Source organism: Geotrypetes seraphini, chromosome 1 (genome assembly GCF_902459505.1).
Source record: "Geotrypetes seraphini chromosome 1, aGeoSer1.1, whole genome shotgun sequence".
Lineage (NCBI taxonomy): Eukaryota > Metazoa > Chordata > Amphibia > Gymnophiona > Dermophiidae > Geotrypetes > Geotrypetes seraphini.
Window position 1 is genome coordinate 288,951,681 of NC_047084.1, and position 25,786 is coordinate 288,977,466.

General features: G+C 40.9%; 1 protein-coding gene across 1 annotated transcript in view; it reads right to left on the reverse strand.

Moving 5' to 3' along the window:
* The window catches only part of ATP6V1B1 (ATPase H+ transporting V1 subunit B1), a 188,185-nt gene that overhangs the window by 49,537 nt on the left and 112,862 nt on the right, over nt 1–25,786 (reverse strand). The window contains exons 3-5 of the mRNA XM_033933903.1: nt 13,611–13,709; nt 5,705–5,798; nt 2,325–2,402 (exon numbers count right to left, since the gene is read on the reverse strand). Of these exons, the coding sequence (XP_033789794.1) occupies nt 2,325–2,402; nt 5,705–5,798; nt 13,611–13,709 (271 nt within the window). The remainder of the gene's footprint in view (nt 1–2,324; nt 2,403–5,704; nt 5,799–13,610; nt 13,710–25,786) is intronic.

Sequence of the window (25,786 nt, forward strand, 5' to 3'; positions counted from 1 at the left end):
GCACTAACTCAAAGACTAAACTATAACCTAAAAAAATGGCCTTTCTCCAAATCAGGAGGACAAATTACCTTAATGTCCATCCTCAAGAACCCAAACTTAAGCCCCTCTGATGTGACCAATTATCAACCAGTCGCTTCCAACCCCCTATTCATCAAAATGATGGAAGAATATGTCAAAGAACAACTCGAATACTACTTACAGCACTGCAATATCCTTTAACATTCACAATCGTGATTCAGGAAAAATCACAGCACTGAGTGGTTGTGGCACTAGTAATGTATGGCAAAGAATTACTATGTAAGGGTCACAGTGCAATCATAATTCAATTTGACCTATACAGTGCTTTCGACCTAGTAGACTTTGATCAAATGTTCGAGATCTTCGACTACTTTGGATTTAGCAGCCCAGTTCTCTCCTGGTTCCAAGGTTTCCTAACCATGCAGCACTATGCAGGACGTAAAGATTGTGAACTTTCTAATAGCTGTCACCCTCCCAGTTGAGTCCCCCAAGGATTCCCACTTTCACCATCAATGTTCAACCTCCTAATGTAATCCTTGGGAGCTGACCTAGATTTCAAAAATAAAACATTTCACCTATGCGGACAACATAACAACCATGCTACCTGTAACGGATGCACTAGTCAATACCTTCACCACTGTCAAAAAATGTGCACGCATGATAGAAAACTGGACCTCGACCCACTGCCTCGAACTAAAAAAAAAAAATCATATTTCTTTGTTTAGGACCCTCAACTGACTCACACTATGATCTGAGGATCACAATAGACAACTCAGACTTTCCATTGGAACTGCAATCTCGAATCTTAGGAGTAGAAATTGATAGCCATCAATCCATGAAGAACCATGTACAATCAATAACAAAACAATTTTTCCTTATAATGAGAAAGCTAAGATCCATCAGAAAATACTTTGAAACTGAGGCTTTCCAAATTTTAGTGCAATCCCTAATCCCATCTCGAATGAACTACTGCATTGTAATGCTAGCTCTTTGCTCTACAACGTTGATATTGTGTCTACAACTAGTTCAAAATGCAGCAATAAGACTCATATATGGAATATGGAAATTGGAACACCTGCAACCCTACTATTTGAAACAACATTGGCTGCCAATAACTGCAAGGATCAAGTTTAAGTTAGGTATCACTGCCTTTAAAATCCTAAGAGGGAATACCCCCAACTATCTAACAAAGTTGACTGTCCTACGTCAGGGTTCTTCCAACAGATATTCCACCAGAAATATTTTCCACTTAAAATCCCAGCATGCAATAATATAAAGTCTACCAGGCAAATCACCTTATCCATCCAATATCAACTAGCAAAATGCTGGAACTAACTCCCACTTACACTATGATCTTGTAACCACTATCTCAGGTTCAGAAAACTTCTAAAACATAAGAACATAAGAATTGCCACTGCTGGGTCAGACTAGTGGTCCATTGTACCCAGCAGTCCGTTCCCGCGATGGCCCTTAGGTCAAAGCATTTCTGTACCAAGACAGTGAGCCAACCCTGAAGTAACTGAAATGGTAATTGTAAAAGCCCATTTCTAAACTGCCTAATGCTACTTCTGGGACAAAACAAAAAAACAGCAATGACCTACTTGTACTTGGAACTATGAATTTGTAACTGTGACATAACTGTATTAATGGTTGTACTTATCTACCTGTACAAGCAACTCTATTGAATGTCCGTGTCAAACTGTCCATTGTAACTTCCTGGGTAACTGACCCAACCTCTTGTAATGTAATTAACCTGACCTTGAACTGAATAGGTAAAGGCGGAATAAAAAACCTGATTAACATAACATATATTTGTGTTTATATAGGTTGATTTTTTTTACATATCCTTAAGTTCCATTTTGAAATAGTATGCTATTCTTTTTTTAAAAAAAATTTATTTAGTTTTTAATGTCAACAAAAAGTGCAATACAATTTATATACAAATAATGATAATCAACCAAGCACTTATAATCAATCAGTATCTATACAAAAGATAAAAATTACCTCCCCCATCCATCATTAACATCAGGAATAATACCAAAACAAAAGATACCCCCCTCCCGCACCCACCCCCCAATAATGTGTGACCATGGCAAAAAGCGGCCTTAGCATGCAGGAAAGACCCATGTAAGAGCATGCTAAGGTCATTTTTTACCACTACTTTGTAAAAGAGCCTCTACATGAGTAAAGTTGATATCTATCAAATATTTCAGAACACAAGTGTTGAAAATGGCAAAGTTGCTTCCTCAGATATCTAGCAATTTTAATCTACAAATGAATTGTACTGATTTTATTTAAATGTTTACCATTAATATCCAGATAATCTTCTGCCATAACTGCAGGGCCTTTGTCAATGGGTTTTCCCGAACCATTAAACACCCGACCTAAAATCAGAATAAAATGTATAGTAAGTTGTGAAACCACTCAAGTATAGAAAGTACTGTAGGTATAAAACAAAGAGATATAATTCCATTTATATTTTGCGGTTGATATTTAGCTGCAGGATATCTGAATAAAGATAACTTTATACTGAAAGATGGAAAATAAGGATATTGATTTTATTGCTATGCAACCAGGATGGTTTAAAGCTACTTGTTAGTTTGCCTGTGCAGCAGCTTTTCTCCAGCACATTATAAATGTATTATTGTAGGACCAGGGCCTGGGACTGGATTGCTCTAGAAGGCTGGAAGGCAACATCACTCATTCTCCATAATCCTTGCACACAATAAAGCAGAAAGGCAAAAGAAAAACACCTCGCCTTGGGATACCAAACAGTGCAACAGAAGGCAAGGGAGACGTCCTTTCCACCAAATTCAGTCTTTATTTGAAAATATGGTCCTCCTTTGAATTTGGTGGAAAGGACATCTCCCTTGCCCTCTGTTACACAATAAAGCAGACCACTCCAGATGGGTTCTCTGAACCACTGTCTTTACTCCTCTTCTTGTTACAGTTAAAATGGACAATATACATGTGCAACAAATCACAACAGAGGCAGATGATAGGCGAGCTATTTACAAGGTATCTCCTAGTAACCTAGTTGATTTAAATCCAGGACTTGGAGAACTGAGCTGGGGGTCCTGGGTGCCCAGATGGAATTACTTAATAAACTCATTTTTCCCTTCCTCCTGAGCTCTGGAGTAGAATCAGAATTACCCTGCTCTTACTGTGCAGGTACAGTGAAAATTTTGGTGACACTATTACAACCAGTCTATCTACTTATACTGTCGACTCTGAATAACATATTGTCCTGGTCTGAGTGACCAGGTTTCTCTATCCTAAACTTGTATCAGCATATACCACTAGGGCATGCTCAAAAACAACAGCGCATACCAATAATGCTAAAAGTAAGGGAGTATATCAACATAAAAAATACTATCCACAAAGATGACTTGAAGAGGACTGCAGCAGTGGAAGGGGAGAGATGAGTGGGGAAGATGGTAGGCTGTAAGGGAAATACTGCCTCCTGCTGCTTCTAAGGAACTGGATTGCCTAAGGTTTCTAACTTTTTGAAACACACGAGAACTGCCACTCCCACGCTCCATCCCATGCTCTGCCCCCAACAAATACCTGTAGCTAGGGCAGCACTACAGAATTCAGCTCCTGAAGGCTACTTTGAGGGATATGGGAAGTACAAGAGCTTGCACTCTTCAGCCTCCACTGAGCCACCATTCCCCAGCACAGATTTGCTTCCTTCATACAGTATTACAAGAAATTCTGCATCCCCAGATCCCCCTGGAACTCTCCCAACAATGGGTGCAAAACAGAGCTAGAATTATATATATAAAGTCAGTAGATGTCAGGGATGGTGTTAGAGGGGTGCAATTAGGACAACTGCCCTTGACCTCCTGGTCAGAGAGGGTCCCAATGCTGCCTGAATCGGAAAACCACACAAGATAATAGTGAGTCTTGAGGGTTCGCTCCCAAATTTCCGCCTTGTGCCTTAGCCTTGCCCAATCCCATCTCTATCAAATATACATTTCAAAAACAAACATATTTTAATTACTATAAAAAATAAGAATGAAATTAACAAAAATATATTCTACCTTTGTTGTCTAGTCATATATATTTTTTATTGTATTGGTCCCAGTCCTTTTGAGCAGGTGGTATATTTTTGGCTAGAATGCTATAGCGTATGCTAATCCAGTGCGTGCGATAAAACCATAGCGCACCTTTGGAAAAGAAGCCCTAAGTGTTGAGAATAAGCTACAATGTAGCAGATTATGAGCAAAGTGCCAGTGAGAAGTAATAGGCCTTTAGTTGCGTTTTGAATGTCGGAAATTAGCTTTCAGTGCAAAGATAGTATGGTAAGGAATTTCAAAGAGTGGGAGCCATTATAGAAAATGAAGAGTTTCTATAAAAATCAAGAAATAATGATCAAAATGATGGGACAAGAAGTAACTTTTGTTGAGATGAATGAAGGGCTCTTTGCGGAGAGTAGTGAACCAAGAGACTGAACAAGAAAGAAGGACATCCACTTGATATTTGGAGAGAGAGAATATTGTATTTAATTGGATGCGATATGAGACTGGAAGGAGTTCATTGCCCAACATAGTTTCTCTCCATTTCCTCTGCCCAACAAGGTCTACCATCTTCCCACCACACTAAAACTACTGGACTTCTCTTTACCTCTCTAGAAATGACAAATAATCTTCCATTGTAACCCACCATCTATAATTCTTTTGTAATCCGCCTTGAACCGCAAGGTAATGGTGGAATAGAAATCTCTAATGTAATGTAATGTAATCTTTCCTATCCTACCTCCATATCCCACATAATGCGGCTACAGTATATCTCTGTCTCTTTCATATCTAACCTGTTCAGCATCTTCCTTTGTATGTCCAGCATCTCTCCCCCTCTGTTCCTTCTATCCCTCATGGGCCTGCATTTTTCTCTCTTTCTCTTTTCCCTTCCCTCTCTACCCCTCCAGGTACATCATCTTACTTATGAAACCAGTGCATCTTCTACCTCCTTCCCTAGGTGGATTCAGCTCCTCGTTATCTCTTCTTCCCTCCCCACACTGCAGATCTAACTCTTCCTCCCCCCTTTTTTTTTTTTTTTAAATGGTTCTGCCAATGCAGATCTTTTCCACCAAGGCATAGACCAACACATTTTGAGTTGTTACGGTTTATTAATGAGCACATTTTTTAAAAAAAGGGTTCAGTTTGGCACTGTATTATTTTCACAGTGTTGCTGCTGAGATTTTGGGAGCAAGTTGATAAAGTATGATTAAAATGGTAGGTTGTTTTTCTAAGGTGCACAACTCCTTCAGGGCCCTAATTAAGTCATTGTTTCTGCATTACCAAAGCTGTGCAAATGGACCTAGTTCTGTCAAGAAAACCTATGTAGAAAAGGTTGGAGAGCATTCATTGTAGCAATCCTGAGAACAGCCTTTGAGGAATAACTTTGGTCATACTGCTGTATTACAAATAGATTTACACTGCTGTGTCTACTATAATGTAATGCCAGTTGGTTATTTATTTCCTGAGAAAAATAGGCTAGCAGATGGCAGATAGTGTTCTCTCGAACAAATTCCACACATCTCTAGGCCAGCAAGTCAAATACATCTCATTTAAGAAAAATAACTCACAACTAGAGTGAAATCTAATTAAATGTACATGTGACCAGTTAGACCTTGTTGCTATTTTAAACATGCCATTCTCACAAGCTTTCAGTGTGTTAAACGTACCCAGCATGTCCTCGGAAACAGGTGTTCGGAGAATGTCCCCAGTAAACTCACAGGTTGTTTTCTTGGCATCGATCCCAGATGTTCCTTCAAACACCTGCAGAGACCCAGGAGAAGAACCAAATTAGTAGCAATTAGCGAGGATTAAAGGCAAATTGGCATGAGAAGGTCAGCCTTAGAAGACTGTATAGGAGACAATTTTTTTTTAATAGCATTTTCTAGAATCTTTTTCTAAGACAAAAGCATGTCAAAATATAGATGAAAGAGGAAGTGTAGAAAAACATAAAGCAATAGATCAATAAAAACACATACATCAAGGGGGTAATTCTACATAATGTACCATAAGTAGGCATGAAATGGCAGATAATGTAGTTAAGAACATAAGAACATAAGAACATAAGCAGTGCCTCCGCCGGGTCAGACCATAGGTCCATCCCGCCCAGCAGTCCGCTCCCGCGGCGGCCCGAACAGGTCACGGCCTGTCTGAGTCACCAGAAGGGGCCCCCTTGCCACCTTGGTTTCCCATTGAGTCCTATCTTCCCATCGAAGTCCTAACCCTCCGGTCTTGCACATCCACGACCTGGTTGGATTTCTATACTTATTTCCTGGTTAGCTTTCTATACCTGTGTTACATCCCAGAACCTCTCTCAGTATCCCACGATCCCCCTATCCCTCAGGAATCCGTCCAATCCCTGTTTGAACCCTTGTACCGTACTCTGCCTTATCACTTCCTCTGGTAGCGCATTCCAAGTGTCCACGACCCTTTGGGTGAAAAAAAACTTCCTTGCATTTGTTCTGAACCAAGTTCAGAGCCAAAATGGAAACAAACCAGCAGTTAGGCACAAAAGTGCACGTAGACGTGCACTATAACTGGGCACCTAGTGGTTAATTTTTTAACGTTTCACTTATTTGAATTTATCAAAAAAGGGAACAATTTTTGCCAGCAAATACTATAGCACTTTGCCTAATTATACTGTACATAACAAATTTAAAGGAAATAAAACAAAAAGTATATAAGAACATAAGAATAGCCAAACTGGGTCAGACCAATGGTCTATCTAGCCCAGTAACCTGTTTCCACAGTAGCCAATCCAGGTCACAAGTACTTGGCAGAAACCCAAATAGTTGCAACATTCTATGCTACCAATCCCAGCACAAGCAGTAGCTTCTCCCATGTTTGTCCAATGGTAGACTATGGACTTTTCCTCCAGGGACTTGTCCAAACCTTTTTTAAACCCGGATATGCTAACTGCTGTTGCCACATCCTCTAGCAACAAGTTTCAGAGCATAAATATTCTTTGAGTGAAGAAATATTTCCTCCTATTTGTTTTAAAGGTATTTCCATGGAACTTCATTCAGTGTTCTCCAGCTTTTGTACCGTATATACTCGAATATAAACTGAGTTTTTGGGACCAATAATGGTCCAAAAATGGGGGTCTTGGTTTATATTTGGGTCAGTGCCCACCTGACCCCCTCCCGGACCTGTTGCAGGCCTCTCCCAGGCCTGCCATAAGCCCTGATAGCCCAGCAGTGGGCAAGGACAGGAGGGATCCCTGCTGCCTCCTGTCCCGGTCAACTCTGACACATCCCACCTCCCACCCCCCAGACTTTTAAAAGACCTACCTTTAAACCCCTGAAGTGGTGAATTGGAGTAGGAGCGATCTTCCTAAGCTATCTGAAATGGCTGCCGTATGTTCTTGCAGCAACCTTGTAAGCCCATGGGAACTCACAAGGTTGCCAAGAGAACGCATGGCTTTCATTTCAAATAGCAGGATATCAAAGTTTCAAGCACTAATCTCACAGGTGACGTTTTTGACCCACAAACAAAAATTGGATCTCTCTCTTAATACTAGGGGAAATAGATTTCATCATCATAGGTGTCAGAATGGGGGAAGCCTGTGAGAATCAGTTATGGTTCTACTTCCCCACCCACCTCCTCCCGGTCACTGTAATTTTAAATCTTCCAGCAGCCACCAAGCAGTATCGCTATAGAATGAAGACTTCTGGGACAGGCTTGCTCATTCACACTGCGTGGCAGCGGCTGGAAGATTTAAAATTACAATGACTAGGGAAGGTAGGTGGGGGAGTCGGGAGCTGGAAAGAGAGAGGTCATGCCACAGGATACTGCTGAGGTGGGGCAGAGCCTCGGGCCCCCCAAATGAAAAAGTGTTTCACTGCCTTTGGGGAAAGGGACCCTGTATTGAAAGACTGGTGAGATTTTGGAGCATTTTGCTGCCAATTTGAAGGAGCCGGGATCATTTGGCATGAACATGTAATTAGGATCTTGAAAAAAGAACGTGTACTGAGACTTAACAGACAGGCACATTGGAAGTGAAAAAGGAATTGTAATTTCACTGTGCAGCAAAACTGGTTACATCAGCCTCTGAATCACAAAGGTTAAGAGCTGTTAAGAAATTACTTAAAGCTTAGACTTAATGGATCTTTGATCTCTCTTTAGCACAATTGGCAATATAAGTAAGAAAAGGAGAACATAAATGTGCCTGTTTTTAACAACAACCTTGAAGGAGACAGTCCCCTCTGCACACGCAGCAGTAAGATCCAAGAAAAGGAGCAGAGTGTGCCTGGTCTTCAAAACCCTTCTTTATTGGTAGCAATTAAAAGAAATGCAAATAGTCTAAAAAAAAAGTCACATAAATATGATGCTAAAGTGTCACTCCATGTGAGCTTGCAGCTGTCATTCTGCATTTGGATTTCGTTTATGATCGTTTTTATCTTTCAGTGGAATTTGGATTTTAATTAGCAGTCTGTTTTTATTCCTTGGGTCTCTTGATGCAGGCACTATAGCTGAAACACGAGCCATGTCGAGTCCACGATTTGAAATTATTATCCACCATATTTATGTGTCTTTTTATAAACTGTTTGCACATATTTTAATTGCTACCAATAAAGAAGGGTTTTGAAGACCAGGCATACTCTGCTTCTTTTCTTGGATCTTCCTGTTTTTAACAATTCAGATTTAAGGCCTATTTCTTTCACGTGGGTCATGCCCAGGGCCGGATTAATGAATAGTCCAGGAGGCACGTGCCTAGGGCCCAAAATTTCAGGGGGGCCCGCTGAAGGAGGACAAACAGAAAGCAGCTGCCCTACCGTCTCCGTTCACCTCGCCTTTTTTTGTTTTGTGAAACGGCTACAGCCCCCCCCCCCCCACCCCCCGGGCAGTTAAGATCGGCTATGGCCCCCCCCTTACGATCAGCTACGCCCCCCCCCCCCATTTAAGATCAGCTACAGCCCCCCTCCTCCGGCATCAACGGCACTTAAAAGATCGGTAACGGGCTCCCTGGCATCAACTACAAGTAAGATCGGCAATGCGGAGCTCAGGCCAAAGCTTCCCTCTGATGCAGCTTCCTGTTTCCACCCGGGCAGTTCGTGTCAAAGGGGAAGCTTTGGCTTGAGCACCGCATTGCCGATCTTACTTATAGTTGATGCTGGGGAGCCCGTTGCCGATCTTTTAAGTGCCGTTGATGCCGGAAGAGGGGTGGCCTTAGCAGATCTTAAGGGGGGGCCTGTAGCCGATCTAAAGGGGGGGGGGCCATAGCCAATGTTACTTGCCGTTTGAACTCTCCCCAGGAGTTCGCAGGAGCTCACGCTCGCTGCAGCCCTGAGCCTCTCCGGTTCTCCTCCTTTCCTTTGTATTTCCCAAAGTTGAAGAAGTTCAAAGCATTGCGTTTGCTCATGTCTTCGCCCCCTTTTGGCAACTGTCCTCACTGAAAAGGCTTCTCCCACCTTGCAAACTTGGGAGAGGCAGCAGAATCACATGGGGAACTAAGGTAGTGATAGTGAATCAAGACGGTGGCTTACCTGATTAGAGCAGTCTTTGAGAAAGAAGAGCCTTACTGCTGAGTTTTGAAAAGACTAAATCAGGAGCTTGGGGCACTGTGCCTGGACACCATACCATGAGGTGGGGGATGGGTTCACTGGTTCTGCTGATTCAGGGGATCTTGGTGATTGTGAAGTATACTCTGGCTTCTCAAAATCCAGCCACTGCAGTGGAGGAAGAAGTGTTCTTAAATGATTGGGCAGCACACAGATATCTGGGCCGCAAACTGCTCTATAATCACTGGGATTTTCAGATCTTTACTCCAGACAACCTGAAACGAGAGTGTATGGAAGAGGTGTGCAACTACAAGGAGGCCCGTGAGTGCTTCGAGGATGACCAGATTACTAAACAATTCTGGGATAAGTCTTCTCATAATGGAAAGGGTGGGGAATCAGCAGTCATGCCTGCAATCGATGTTGCTAGGCTCACTGCTACCATAGTTCTGCTGATCATGGGAGCTGTTTTTGCACTTTACTGTGTAAAATACAGCCAGAAAGCGGAGTCAGGGAAGAGTGCCTGTGAGTTTAACCAGTAGTGCGCTGCCTTCAGAAGATGTACCCTTGACTCAGCTCCCAAGACACCAGCCAGAAGCACCAGGACTACCATCCTATGAACAGGCAATTGAGGCTTCAGGAACCTATGATGCACCTCATAGAAACATAGAACATAGAACATGATGGCAGAAAAGGGCCACGGCCCATCTAGTCTGCCCACACTAATGGTCCACCCCCTAACTACCTCCATGAAGAGATCCCACATGCCAAACCCATCTTTTCTTAAAATCTGGCACGCTGCTGGCCTCAATTACCTGTTGTGGAAGATTATTCCGGCGATCAACCACCCTTTCGGTGAAGAAATGTTTTCTGGTGTCGCCATGAAATTTCCCACCCCTGATATTCAACGGATGCCCTCTTGTTGCCGTGGGTCCTTTAAGGAAAAAGAGATCCTTTTCCACTTCAATATGGCCTGTGACATATTTGAACGTCTCGATCCCCTCTCTCTGCATTCCTCGAGTGAGTACAGTTGCAGCTTACCCAGTCGTTCCTCATATGGGAGATCCTTGAGACCTGAGACCATCCTGGTGGCCATTCGCTGAACCGACTCAACTCTCCGCACATCTTTTTAATAATGTGGCCTCCAGAATTGTACACAATATTCCAGATGGGGTCTCACCATGGATCTGTACAACGGCATTATGACCTCGGGCTTACGGCTGATGAAACTTCTACGGATACAGCCCATGATTTGTCTAGCCCTGGATGAAGCTTCCTCCACTTTATTGGCAGTCTTCATGTCTTCGCTAATGATCACCCCCAAGTCACATTCTGCTAGAGTGCTTGCTAGGATCTCACCATTTAGGGTGTAAGTCTTGCATGGATTTTTGCCGACAAGGTGCATGACCTTGCATTTTTTGGCATTGAAACTTAGTTGCCAAGTCTTTGACCTATGCTCCAGCAGGAGTAGGTCCTGCATTATACTGTCGGCCATTGAGCTTTTGTCGGGCACTGTGCTTTCATCTGTTGTGCGGTTGCCTACTATGTTGCATAGTTTGGCGTCATCGGCGAATAATGTAATTTTACCTCGAAGCCCCTCAGCCATACTAAAGGAGTGCTGTCCATCTTGGCCAACCCAGTTAAGGGAAAAGAAGGCATGTAGGATCACCAAGTGTCACCCTTCAAGGAGCTTAAGAGACAGTGTGTGTGTATGTGAAGTCCAAAAAGCTTTTGAAGAAAAAAGGACGAGGTGAAGGGAGACAGTAGGGCCGTTGCCGATGCTGATATTAAGTGCCATTGTTGCTGGAGGGATGGGGGGCATTGTCGCTCTTAGGGGGGGGGTATTTCTGATCTACTTGTTGCCGTTTGAAAAAAAAAAGCAGAAAGATAGGTGAGTGGTGACTCGCAAAGGTGAAAGGAAGGGAGGGAGATGGGCCTGAGGTAGAGGGAGGGAGAGAGAAAGGGGTAGATGGATATCAGTTCAGAGGAGAGAGCAAATGCTGAATGGAAGTGGAGAAAGAATAGATTCTGGATGGAAGGAGGGAATAAAGAAAAAAGGCACATACTGGATGGGAGAAGAAGAGAGTTAGTGAGATAGTGGAGGGGTAAAGGAAAGGGGTGGAAATCTATGGGTAGACACAGTGAAAAAAGGGAAACTGAGGACTGAATAGTAAGAGAGAATTTAATTTAGACAGATGCAGAAAATAGAGAAGAGAGAGATGCCAGAGCATGGGGGAAAGGGGGAAGGAGACAGAAATATCAGATCTGAGTGGATGAAATGAGAAGAGAGGGGGAAGGAAGGAAAGATGGAAGGAGAGAGATGCCAGACCATGAGGGGAACAGAGGGAAGAAGATGGATGCCAGACCAAGGGGACAGGGGGAGAAATGGAAAGATGGAAGGAGGTTGGCAGACAGACACAGACAGTGGATGGAAGGAAGAAAATGATAAGATAAGGAAAGCAGAAACTGGGAGACAAAGGTTGTTAGGTGCCATCAACTTGTGCTCGAGTCCTAGTCCAATATTAGATGAATATTGGAGAAGAGCAAAGAATACCAAAACACCCTATACCTTTGCTTCATCGACTACATCAAAGCTTTTGACTGTGTGGATTACAATAAACTATGGAGAACACTAGTGCAAATGGGAAGACCCAAACACATAATTCAGCTGAAAATCAAGACGACAAAGGTAGAAAAAAATTTCTATTTTTTAATTTTTGCTATAGGATAAAGTAGTATTGTAGCTGTATTGATAAATGTTTATAAATAGAAATGCAAATTCGGCAATTGTTTTATTGGACTAATTTTAATACATTTTTGACTAACTTTCAGAGACCAAATTCTTCCTCAGGTCAGGACAGGATACTGTAACAGCAATATACTTTACTGATCTAAGGAAAGAGGTTTTGACCTCTGAAAGCTAATTTAAAAATGTATTAGTCCAATAAAATGGTATTATCTTATTTTCCATTTTTTGTTTTATTTTTATTTGTTAATTTGTAAAGTGATTTGTTATTTCTCTTTTTACAAATTTACATCTGCTGTCTTTATATTTTGTTCAGCATTGGGAGATATGCACCACTGTTTCTTCACCCTCTAAACTGTACAGTTCCTTCGGTTTGTAGCACAAGCCAGCATGCTGAATGCTCTGCACTACTCCGATGGTCATAGAATTCTTATGATCGTCAGAACAGCGCAGAACATCCAGCCCGCCAGCACTAAAAACCTCTTCCGTGCTTTTGTAAAAAGGGGGGGGGAGGAGGGTATTTTGGATTACTTATTCCATACTGGATGAGGGTGGTTCTGTGTCCTGTGTGTATGAAAGAGATGGTTTTCTGTTAGCATTGACCAGCTTTGTTTGGCAAAATGCATCAGGCATGGTTCCTGGGAGCACCTTGAATAAACCTGATTTGAATCTCCTTATTGTCTGCCGATCTTCTTTTGTTCCACGTTGGATTCTTTGGTGGATCACTTGCCTTGTTGTTTTGTTACAAATTACCATACATGGAGTGGAACGTACCAAAGGAGATACAGATTTGGTGGTTTATACATACATATGGGTTACAGTTGGACGACATAGAGTGAGGCAGTTGAGAGCAGTTGCAAACTTGGTTATTAATACAGACTTATGTTTCAGATAGTATTACTGCTTTACAATGCATTTGAAGATTTTTGTATACGTATGGAAAGGGTTCAGAGTTAAAGTCCTGGGCAATAGGTGGGAAGGAAGTGGGGATTTGTTCAGAGATGTTTGGGGCATGCATAGAACTAAAACCGTACACTGGCACTGTTGTTTTGAATTGTATAATAAAAGAAAATTGTTTAATAAAAGAAAAAAAAGAAATACAGGTGGAAATAAAGAAGTAAATAAGAAAACAGGTAATTAAATGAGGGTGGGGCAGAGGCGGGCAGGGGTGGGGTGGGAGCAGGGCAGGGGTGGGGTATTGGCGGGGCAGGGCTAGGGTTAGGGTTAGGGGGCCTAGTGCACTTGTGTGCCTAGGGGCCGTCAAAGAATTAATCCTGCCCTGGTCATGCCCAGTCTTAAGGCTGTATCCCCAGATTTCTCTGCTGTGCTTACCTGGATGATAGCTTTACGTCCTACCACTTCTAGAACCTGACCACTTCTCACCGTGCCATCTGGTAAAGTAAAGTTCACGATTTCTGCATACTTGGCAAACTGTACACAAGAGAAAAAACAAAGACAGCGCATTACCCTCTTATTCTAATCTTGTTTGGATTAGATGTTAGAGATATTTATTTATTTAAAAATGTATATACCGCATAAAAACTATGCGGTTTACAAAATTACATGCATACATATTTAAGAAATGCTAAACATGTTTCAGCAAGACAAGCACAAAAAGACATTAACTAACGGTATCATTATTAAAATCTTTTAAATTCATCCTACAAGATGGAAACACAAAATCATTTACAGGTCAGGAAGGCATGAACAGAGAATAGCATTAGCACAGGAAGGCGTTGACAAATAATTGCGTTTTCAACATTTTCTTAAAGTTCAGTCTCCCATCGCAGAATTGCAGAATACCAGGCAGCGCATTCCAGAACTTGGCACCAGCACTGTTGCCCCAATCTTAACATGAGAGACTAACATCTTACCCTCCAAACTCAGTTTCATACTATTTTCAGATCTCAAACATTTTCTGGTTTGATAGATTTAAAAAAAACAAAAACCTTTAGTACCAGTAGACTTTTCAAATTGGTTAGTTCTCTAGTGAATACGGATAAAAAGGTTTATGTTCCATCTGAAAATCCTCCAACAGCATATCAGCTAGCGGAATATTTTAAAGAGAAAGGGGAATTAAATCCCAATTTTCAACAGACATGGAGGAAAGGGGATTATTTATAGATAGAAATACAAATTATATTATGGTAAACTTAAAATAGTCTAATTTTGACTTATAGGATTGGAATGATTTTTTTTAAAAGTCTATAATAGATATGCAAAACATTCTATTTTCTTGACTCGTGTCCAACTTATATTTTGAAGGAGGCCCCATTATCCTTCAAGATTGTTGTATATGTCTGGATAAATGAGATGTTACTGAAAGATTTTTCCGGCCAGACTTCAAACAAACACAGCGTTTGACGTCATCAGAATATATGTCTAATCTAATTGTGACATTCTAATGATGTCAGGCGCTGCGTTTGTTTGAAGTCTGGCCCGTAGGTCGCCATGTTTGTGATGCCGGTGAGCACAGAGTAAATGTGCCGAATTAATAGAAGTTTGTAATGCTTTTGAAGCCTTTATGCCCTGACGCAGCTTCAGCAAAATGCTGGCTAGCCACTGTCGTTTTCGGGTTTCCCTTGCACTTATACTTCCAGTAAGGAAAGAAGATTATTGACCATAGTGATCCATGAAGAAGTATCAGGATTAACCCATGGAATATCATCAGCATTAGGATTGAAAGATTATCGGTTTGGGTTTGCCTGTGGGACCATGGTCTATTTGAACTTAAGTTAAATGAAAATTTTGAACATTTTTTGAACATTAAGTAAGGACGCATGTTTATATATTTATGAGTATTGAAGAATACTGAATATATATAACATTTGTATTAAACTGTGCTAATACTCTTAATGGAAGGGTTTGGCAGGAGGAGGTTTTTTATGCCAATGAGGTATCTCTGCGTTTGAATAGTCTGATCGCATGCAAAAGTATCAGTGACAGACTTGAGTCTGAGGCGTGTTCCTCCTTCTAACACAAACTGTGTACTCCAAGAGCAAGTTGAAAAAGAACAACAAAAAGAGGCACTGGAGACGTCACAGCCAACTGATGGGTACGAGTCTTTTAATCAAAGTAAAACGACTGAAATATGTAAAAACAAGCAAAGTCCCGACTAGGATCCAAATTTCGGCAACAGCATCGACTTCCTCAGGGGACAATATCAAATTAAAAAATACATAAAAGAATACATGTAAATCAATATAACACTAGAACCAAGACTTCTCAGAGTAAATATCCAAAGAAGAGAAGTTGAAGAAGTCACTTCTATGCCTTCAACTTATGTAAAAAAAAAAAAATTTGTCTACATCACCTAGCAACTATTTCTTTGGCATTTGAAACTACCAAAACCTCTTTTGGGTTCCTTGAAAAAGACCCTCGAAACATGGTCCATGTCGGGACCTACTAACACCCCTTTAAGTTAAGTAGGAATTGTTTTTCCTTTCATTGCCACTGAAAAATACTTTTATTATTTAAGAAGCACCCCAATATTATTAGCATTATAGCCATACAAAGTGATGGAACGGTGGGTTCGGCTATAGGAGCCACGGCTTTTGGTCGGATTACACATATCTGAGTGTATGTATAAATGCATTTACTTTATTGTATCTGAATCTCTTCTTAGTTCTTCTTTGGATATTTACTCTGAGAAGTCTTGGTTCTAGTGTTATATTGTTATCGAGTTTGACCTCTCAGCCCTGCATTCTTTCAGAGCATTTTCCTCACCGCCTACTATTTTTGACTTAGTCTACATGTAAATCAATACATATAATAAGCATGAAATACTTTCATATTTAATAAAATACATGTGTTTTACAGAAATGATAAAGAAAAAATATAATAAGAACAAAAGACGACTGTAGTTCATCAAACAGACATCTATTTCAATCAATATGGACTGCTCTTTATGACAAAAGCCTACTAATCAAATATATGGCCTCTTTTACAAAGCCGTGCTAGCGGCTGCGCTAATGGCCCCGAAGCCCATAGAGATTTAAAAGGGCTTCGGGGCTGTTGCTGCGCGGCAGCCCCTAGTGCGGCTTTGTAAAAGAGGCCAGGAAAAGAGCAGTGGATAGGATTGCGAGTTGTTAGGGGTTTGTGGATTTGTCAAGTCACTTAATCCCCCATTGCCCCATTAGTCACATTGTGAGCCTGCTGGGACAGACAGGGAAAAATGCTTGAACACCTGAATAAATTCAAGTAAATTGTTCTGAGCTCCCTTGGGAGAATGGTAAAGAAAATTAAATAAATAAGATACCAAAAGCTTAATGATAAATTGAATATGGTACTTATTAAGGATGGTTTTGTAGACCCTGCTGATGTTCCAAGTAAGGTCATTGCACCATTCAGCCTGATGCAGAATCTTGGCACAAGGATGATTTCAGGACAGTCATGAGGGGAAAGAGAAACACCAGCACTAGTTACCGCTGAGAATATAGAAAAAAAAAAGGGGAATAGTGGTTGTGATCAAAGCAGTTTACAATACACATATGACTTCTTATTTGCAAGAAATTGTTGCGGGACTTGAACCCAGTTCCTCTAGGTCACAGGCCACTGCATTAACCATTAGGCTATTATTCCATTCCACTTTAAGTTGCTAACACTTATGAGCAAGGCTATTAGAGAGGGTAAACCAGTTTATTTAGCAACTAGAGTGAGCTGGGGTCACTCTATGCAGTGAATCACAAACTTTGTGCCATGGCACACCAGTGTGCCTCCTGATATTTCAGGTGTGCTGCGGCGCAGTACACTGGAAAAGAGGAGAGATGCCGGTGCCAGCTGACTGTTTACATGACGTTCTTCTCGAGAAGAGAGACACGTCCTGTAAGCAATCTCCTGACGCCAGCACCTTTTCTCTCTCCAGAGCAGGTCCTTCTCTCGGTGCAAGGCCCGTTTGAAGGGCTTTTGCGCATGATATCACGCTGACGCCAGCGCACTTCCGGATGTCTCAAGCCTGGGACACTAGATTTAGTGTGCCCCGGTTTGAAAAAGTTTGCGAGACACTGATCTAATGTTATAAAAATTAAGGAGATACAGAAGGTATGTTTGAGGAATAGAATATTTTCAATAAATTTCCACACTAGGAGTCACCACTGAGGAAAAGAATTTAGATATCATCGTGAACGGTGTGTGACAACAGCCAAAAAAAGCGAACAGAATGTTGGTTACTATTAGGAAAGGAATATAGAATAAATCAACAAATATTATAATGTTTCTGTATCGCTCCATGGTACCATGGGTATCATGTGAGTATTGTGTGCAATTCAGGTCACAGCATCTAAAAAATAAAAGATGTAGTATAACTGGGAAAGGTACAGAAAAGAGCGACCCAAATGATTTAGGAGATAGAAGAATTCTTATATAGGATTATAAGAGAAAGGCTAACAGGGTTAGGGCTCTTCAGCTTGAAGAAGAGAGGCTGAGGGGAGAAATGATTTGAGGCCCATAAAATCCTAAATGGTAAATAGGTAAATATGAACAGATAAACATCAAGATTCAAGTTTTATCATAAATTTGATTGATCACTTATTCAAAATGCTAAGCGAGTACACATCATTAAAATTACAAAATTGTAGGGGGTAACAAAGCAGACGAAAAACTATACCTTGCAGAACAAATTAAAGACTAACCTTACAAACATATTTAAATCAAGAGGAAAGAAAGGGAAAAGAAATACAAATTGTTGATAGTAGATAAGATAATTATGGAAAAAAACAATAGGAAGGGAGAGAGCAATGTACTACAGGGAAGTTATAGAATGGAATTGGAATGAGACTCCTAGTCAGGCTTTCTAATTATCAAATGCATCCTTAAAAATAAATCTTTTTAATTTGTGTACTATTTCAAAAAGTACAAAGACTAGGGGGTACTCCATTAAATTATGTGGAGTGTCATTTTCAATAGGATATCTAAGTCCAACTTTGGACGTTTCCCACAAGTCTGAGGCAAGGAAATGGCCATTTTTGAAACTGGAAACATGACAAGGCATCCAATTTTTTTTTTTTTTAATATCATCTACTTAGATGTCTCCAGTCCTTAGGACATCCAAATTTATTTGCCATTTTTGACCATAAAACCTCCTGCAAAACCTACTATATCCACCTCTCTACCACCCCAACAGCCCTTATGACTGCAGGTGGCACCTATATGGCAGGTGGCACCTATAGTAGGGTTTTGGTGGGCTCACACTTTCCATCATAAATGTAGTGGTTGGAGTTGCTTATGGGCCTGGGTCCTCCTCTCTATGGCTCACTAGCCCACTCACCAAGTTATTTAAGGCACCTGTGTGATGCTCTACTAGGATTTCCCATACCAGGTACTGTTCACAAAACATCCCGAAAGACGGTTTCAAAAATCGGCACATGGACATCCAGGCGATTAGCGTGTCCAAGTGCCAATTTATGCCATTTTGGGGGCATCTTAGAGTTTTCTAAATGCCCCTAACAGCAGCACAGTTAAAACAAATAGGATAACACATTTTTTCATTCAGCTATAGTTAAACTCTGGAACTCTTTAACTAGAAATGTAAAAACAGTTAAATGTAGCTAGGTTTACAAAAAGTTTGGACAAATTCCTGGAGGAAAAGTTCACAAATCATTATTAAAATAGAACTGAAGAAAGCTACTGCATATCCTTGAGATTATGCAGCATGGTACTTGTAACCTGGACTGGTCAATGTTGGAAACAGGATACTGGGCTAGATAGACCATTGGTCTGACCCAGTAGGGCAATTCTTATGTTCATATGACATGAGAAATGTCAATGAGTGATAAGGGCTGTTTCTGATTCATTGGTGAGTGTCAGCTTATGCACTGGTTATTTTAAAACTCATTGTGATAATGGGATGAAGACTGCATTGGAGCGTCTTTATGAATGTGTCATGTAGCTTCCTCGCCTACTGATTTTTTCAGATTAAAGATTGCTTTTTACAGATTCATCAGGAAGTTGCAACTAAAAGTTTTCTTTTACCAGCCAACGGTTTGGTCCGAGGAGGATCATGAGGGAGGGGAGTTTGAGGATCTCCGAGATGAGACCTTGGACATGGAAGAAGATAGGGGGTCCATTTGTAAAGTTCCATCTAGATGGTGTCCCCCCGGACCAATGAATCCGGTTATCCAAACCTTTAAGGATTTGGTGTTGAGAGAAGTGCAAACGATTGAGGAGGGTGAGACTTCCAAAGATTATAAAGCCAATATTACATGTTGGATCTAGTACATAACAGGGATATTATGATAACTAAAGCAGATAAGGGGGGGGCACGATTATTATGGATATGAAAGATTATGATCAAGAGGCAAGAAGACAGTTACAAGACCGAGTGGCCTATGAACTATTGAGAAGTAACCCCGTAGAAAGGTTACAACAGAACATTACACAATGGGTAGAAGATCACTACAAACAGGGAATGATTACAAAAAATGAATGTGTGTTTCTTATTGAGAGATATCCAAGGACCCCCAGCATTCGGTTTGTCCCGTACACAAAACCCTCTGCAACCCGCCTGGGAGGCCCATCGTTAATACTAGACAATCAGTATTGGAACCCCTATCCAAATTTATTGATGTTTTTCTAAACAAGGAAGCTGCTAAGGTTAAATCTTATTTGAAAGACACTTCACATTTTTTGCGTACATTACAATCGGTAGTGATTCCAGCCCACGAACTATGGATGGTAACATTAGATGTCACATCCTTGTACACTCAAATACCACAGGACCGGGCCCTGGAAATCATTCTCTCCACCCTTGATAGTAGACCTATTCCCCAACGTATATCTACTGACTTTCTCATGAAGTTGGCTGAATTGGTCATTTGTGAAAATTATTTCCAATATCAAGGGGACTTCTACAAACAAGTCCAGGGGGTGGCCATGGGGGCCACTTTGGCGCCTTCAATGGCCACCCTCTTTATGGCTAAATATGAGGAACAGTATGGTTATACGGTGGAATACTTTAAAAAGGTATTATTATGGACTAGATTTTTGGATGACGTATTCTTTTTGTGGCAAGGCACTCAGCAGGAGGTGTTGGAATTGTTGAACATCTAAATGCTAGAAATAGACAAGTCCAGTTTACTATGGCTTCCAGCCGTGAATGTATTGAATTTTTGGACTTGTCTATACACTTGGGTGAAGGGGTTTTTTTTTACCACACTTTATAGAAAACCTGTCACTAGGAACACCTTTTTACATTTTGACAGTTTTCACCCCTATAAATTGAAGTTCCACCTGCCAGTTAGTCAAATTTTAAGAATACGCAAGTTATGTTCCACCCTTGATGAATACAAAATTCAAGCCAGATCACTGGAGAAGCGTTTTCGACAACGAGGTTACTCTAAGAAGTCCATTAGATTGGCATACTTGAGAGCACGCTTTGCACAGCGAGAACTTTTATTACAGGAAAGGAAAGGGGAGGAGGAGAATGCTCATGATAGTCTAGTACAGTATGTGTTATCCCATATTCGCCAATAGCAGGACAATTTATTCAGATTATGAGGAAGTATTGGCATGTCCTGGATCTATAACCCCCTCTGAAACAATTTCCGATGGTAGCTTACAACAGGGGTAAGACTATAGGCCAAAAGGTTACATCTTAATAAGAATAGGAATAATAGGGGGGAAGATACTTATCTGCACACCGGCTGTGGCCGATGCCAATGATGCAATAAAACTATAGAGGGCAGTATTTGGATAGTTCCCAATAAGGGATACACCATCAAGGCAAAAAGTAACACTAACTATAATACTAAAGGGGTAATATATGCAATTGTTTGCCCCTGTTCACTGATATATATAGGACGTACCAGCAGGGCAGTGAAAACCAGATTGAACGAACATAAATCTCGTATAGTTACTTAAAAAGAGCAAGCACCATTGGTACACCACTAGATTGGTAAGCAACATACAGTTGAAGATATGAAATGGCGTGTGATTGAAACAGTGGAAGAGGGGATGGAGGGTAATATGGAACAAGTTTTAAACTTCAAAGAGCAGGGCTGGATTCACTGATTGGGTACGGTGGCTCCAAACGGCCTAAATTCTGAGGTTGAATGGGACACATTGATCTAGTTCCTCTATGGGGGAGGGGCCTTAGTCATGGGAGGAAGTACTATAAAAGGAGCTCTAAAGTGAGCCTCCCCCATCTTGCAAAAAACTCTGAGTAAGATGGTAGACATAATGGCTCTGGTAAGCACTGAAGGATGTATTAAGGTGGAAGGTATTAGGAGTTTGGGTTGAGTTTGTTTAGTAAGATATAAAGCACTGAAAGCTTTTTTTAATATTTTACAAAGGGATCCTTGATAAAGCAAATTGTTGCGAAACATGTCAAATCATGTAACCCAGTAGCATACTAAGCTAAGTAAACAATTTATTTGAATATGTTTAAATAGAATAATCTCAAGGAAACTTCTAAAACTTCTAAAAAGATTATGGTGGATAAAAAAGTTAAAAAGTTTAAAAAAAAAGTTTACCTAAATAACTGCAATAAAAGAATGTGGGCCAATGAGGAATAAAAACACCGGTATCCCTACCACTATTGAACATTACTAAGGGTGGAGGAGGTGTACCTAAGGCCACATTTTGCCAGATTTGAAATATATGAGAGCATGTGGAACAACTTGTAATTTTCTGGAGAGGGATGTTAGATACTGAGGAGGTTGGGTGAAGTATTGGAGACTTGTGTTGTATAACTCCCAACCATTAATGAAATAGAGTTAAATAGTGCCAACTTTAATGAGAATGCACAGTGTATATGGAAACCAGCCACATCCTTTCTTCATTTGATCAGATTTTACCTAAGAATCTGCTTGATCCATTTGCTAATTTATGGTCTGAGCTGCATATGTTTCTTAGAAAGTTGTCTTCATGATTATGGTTTTCATGGATCATCTGAAATCTCACAGCCATGCCAGCCATATTCTAAAAATATGTCCTCCTTTGCTTGGACTAAGGAGAGCAGTGGGAAAAAGAAGCTGTTGGCTCTTCCCAATAAACATAGGGCTCCTTTTTCTAAACTGCTTTAGGGCATTAATGCCCAGAATAGCGTGCGCTACAATGCTGCATGCGCTAGATGCTAATGCCAGCATTGAGCTGGCGTTAGTTCTAGCCGCAGATTGTGGGGTTAGCACGCGCTAATCTCCTGCGTGCGCTAAAAACGCTAGTGCACCTTAGTAAGAGGAGTCCATAATCCTGCAGATTCACTCTGGGTTTATGACACTTGGTTCACCTACATAAATGAGTATTAGAATTTTTGTCCTCACAACATAACAATGTAGAATTACTGTAGATTTAATCAACAATTTATAAGTAAATTACATTATTTTGCCTTTTAAATCAAAAATTGAACAGTTTTTAATATTTCTAATTAAATAAATACAAATGTATTTGCTATTTTTCTCTCTCTTTGTGAAATGTGTCATACAGTATATCATTCATGCTACTGAAAGTTGTCACGTTGAAAACTTTGGCTTTGGGCTTCTTGCTCTGATTGCCAATTAGCACCTCTTCAGAATTGGATGCAAACTGGACAGGAGCTAAAGGGGGAATTCATCAAAGGGTGCTAAGCGTGTTAGCATGTGCAATCGTGTGTATACGTCCTAACCACTAAAGATGCCCATAGGAATATAAAAGGCATCAGTATTAGCGTGTGCTAACATGTTTGCATGCATAAATGCAATTGCATGTGTTAACACACTTAGCAACTTTTAATTAAATCCCACTCCCCCACCCCCAAATGGATATCCTTAGTTTATTTTAGGCTTCAGTTTTGTAAGGTACTTTACTTGGTTTTTTTTTAATCAGCATCTAAGTAATCTACAATTGGGAACATGGGAAGCTCTGTTAGCACCTCACCAAAATCACACTGGGGAGAAGATGTGGCATAGATACTGCTAAGGAAGGAACAATGATTTATTTATAAATCTGGAGTACTGTGTCCAGTACTGGTCGCCGTACCTCAAAAAGGACATGGCGGTACTTGAGGGAGTCCAGAGAAGAGCGACAAAACTGATAAAAGGTATGGAAAACTTCTCATACGCTGACAGGTTGGAAATGCTGGGCTATTCTTCCTGGAAAAGCGGAGACTTAGAGGAGACATGATAGAAACCTTCAAAATCCTGAAGGGCATAGAGAAGGTAGACAGGGACAGATTATTCAGACTGTGGGGAGCCACAAGTACAAGGGGGCACTCGGAGAAATTGAAAAAGGACAGGTTTAGAACAAATGCTAGGAAGTTCTTTTTTACTCAGAGAGTAGTGGACACATGGAACGTGCTCCAGGAGATTGTGATAGGCCAGAGCACGCTACAGGGGTTCAAAGAGGGACTAGATAGGTTCCTAAAGGATAAGGGGATTGAGGGGTACAGATAGCAGTAGAGGTAGGTTATAGGAATAGTCAGAAACTACTTCACAGGTCATGGGGCTGATGGGCCGCCGCGGGAGCGGACCACTGGGCGCGATGGACCTCTTGTCTGACCCAGTGGAGGCAACTTCTTATGTTCTTATCCGTGGGATAATCTGATGCCTAATTGGTTGAACATGATTATCTCCCATGCAATGTTAGATTGACAGAAACAGCACCGGGTGATTTTTTCACTGAGCTGCAGTGATCTTGCCCATAACAGATGACAGAAAGACACCATTAAAGATAAGTGCAGGTTTTTCTTACCTAAAGAATTTTGGAAATATGTTTTTGTGATACTAGGTTTATTGAATGAAGTTTTTCTTAGACCAAGGATGTGTTTTCTATGACAATTTTGTAGCTGTCATAGTAGTTCCCTGAGGTTTTTTTTCTCTAGAAACACTGAGATCTTTTCTCCGTATTTTTTTGATACCTGCTCGATTAAAGTCTCTGGTAGGGGGATTTATTATATGAATATCTTTTAGTGGCTATGTAATATTTTTGATATTCTGCTTGTGAATAATCATTGTTTGTCATAATACCAGAACAAAGCCATGTTAAGACAAATAGTTAGAGATGATTGAGAAATACCAAGGGCTCCTTTTATCAAGCCACGCTAGCGGGGTTAGCGCGTCGGACATTTCATCACGCGCTAAGCCCCGCGGCAAGCAAAAAATCTAATGCCTGGTCAATGGAGGCGTTAGCGACTAGCGCGTCAGGCAGTTTAACGTGCGTTAAACCTCTACCGCGCTTTAATAAAAGGACCCCTAAGACTTGAAGATTGAACCTGAGCAGCTCTGTCAAAAACCTGTAGTTGTAGTCCTTATTGTAATTGATGTCCTTGGAGCAATACTGAAAGACCTGGAATAACATCTGAACACAATGAGCATTGACAAAATCACTGTCAACTCTAGAAGGTTGCACTGCTTGGGAACTGCTCACATCCTGTACTGATACCTCTTGGGAAGGACTCAATATTTTGAGTGCCAAATCCAGCCAAATCCATCCGGCAGGTTGTGCAAGAACCACAATAATAATTATAATTATAATGATGATACACGAATGTATGTATCCTCTCTCTCTTATGTTTATCTTGTCTTTTAAAATACATTTGAAATTTGTAAAACATCCCATTCAGATAAAGTTGTGGTGTGTGAATAATGTTTTTAATGTATTGAGCTCCCTCTAGTGGAAAAAGGTGAAACAGCAGCTAAATGATCATTTCTGTATGAGCTTGCATTTATATTGGACTAATATAGATACACTTGCGATTGGCCTTCATCAGGTCAGTGTAAAACAAGGATCAGCCCTATCAAATGACAGGAAAGTTAGCCAAAAATAATCCCATATAACAATATCACAGTTAGGGGGAGTGCTTTGGGGGTTCTGGCAGGAGGGAGTTAGCATCCCTCCTGCCAATGTCGGTGGGGTCCCCTGCTACAGCCACTCAGCTGATCGTGCCAAGGATATTTCTCTCTCCCCCCCCCCCCAATCAGCTGAACCGGCTGGACTCCCCAAAGCCACTGCTTCAGGGAGTACACTGGCTCAACTAATCAGGAATAACTTCCTTTGCCATGTTCAGCTGACTTTAGGATCCCGCAATGGCATAGATAGGCAGCTGATATGTAGGTCAGGGTTTTCTGGGCCTACATTTCAGCCACCTATTGTGGCTGAATTTAGGCATGATTCTGTAATTGGCACTGTCAAGTGATTGACATATGATCGGTGGTCACCAACATAGACGCCGGTTACAGAATCCGGCCCTGAATGCTTGAGTGTTTGGAATGCCATTGGTTGATGAGTACACCATAGTGTACGTGTTTAGCTATTAGCAAATTATGTAAAATTTCTGTTATTTTCTCAATAAAGTGCAGATATTGAAGGTTCAATAATAAAATACTGCTAGATTTTTTACATAAAATGTCTTTTTATCAATGTATCTTTGCTGAGTGTGAAAACATAAAAGATATAGCTGTAATGCTATGAAATTTGCTCCATTAAGCAAATTTAATAGCAAATTTCCCCTCCCCCCTTTTACGAAGCCATGTTAGACTTTTTTTTATCACTGGCCGCGGAGGTATTAGCTCTGACGTTCATAGAATTCCTTTGAGCAT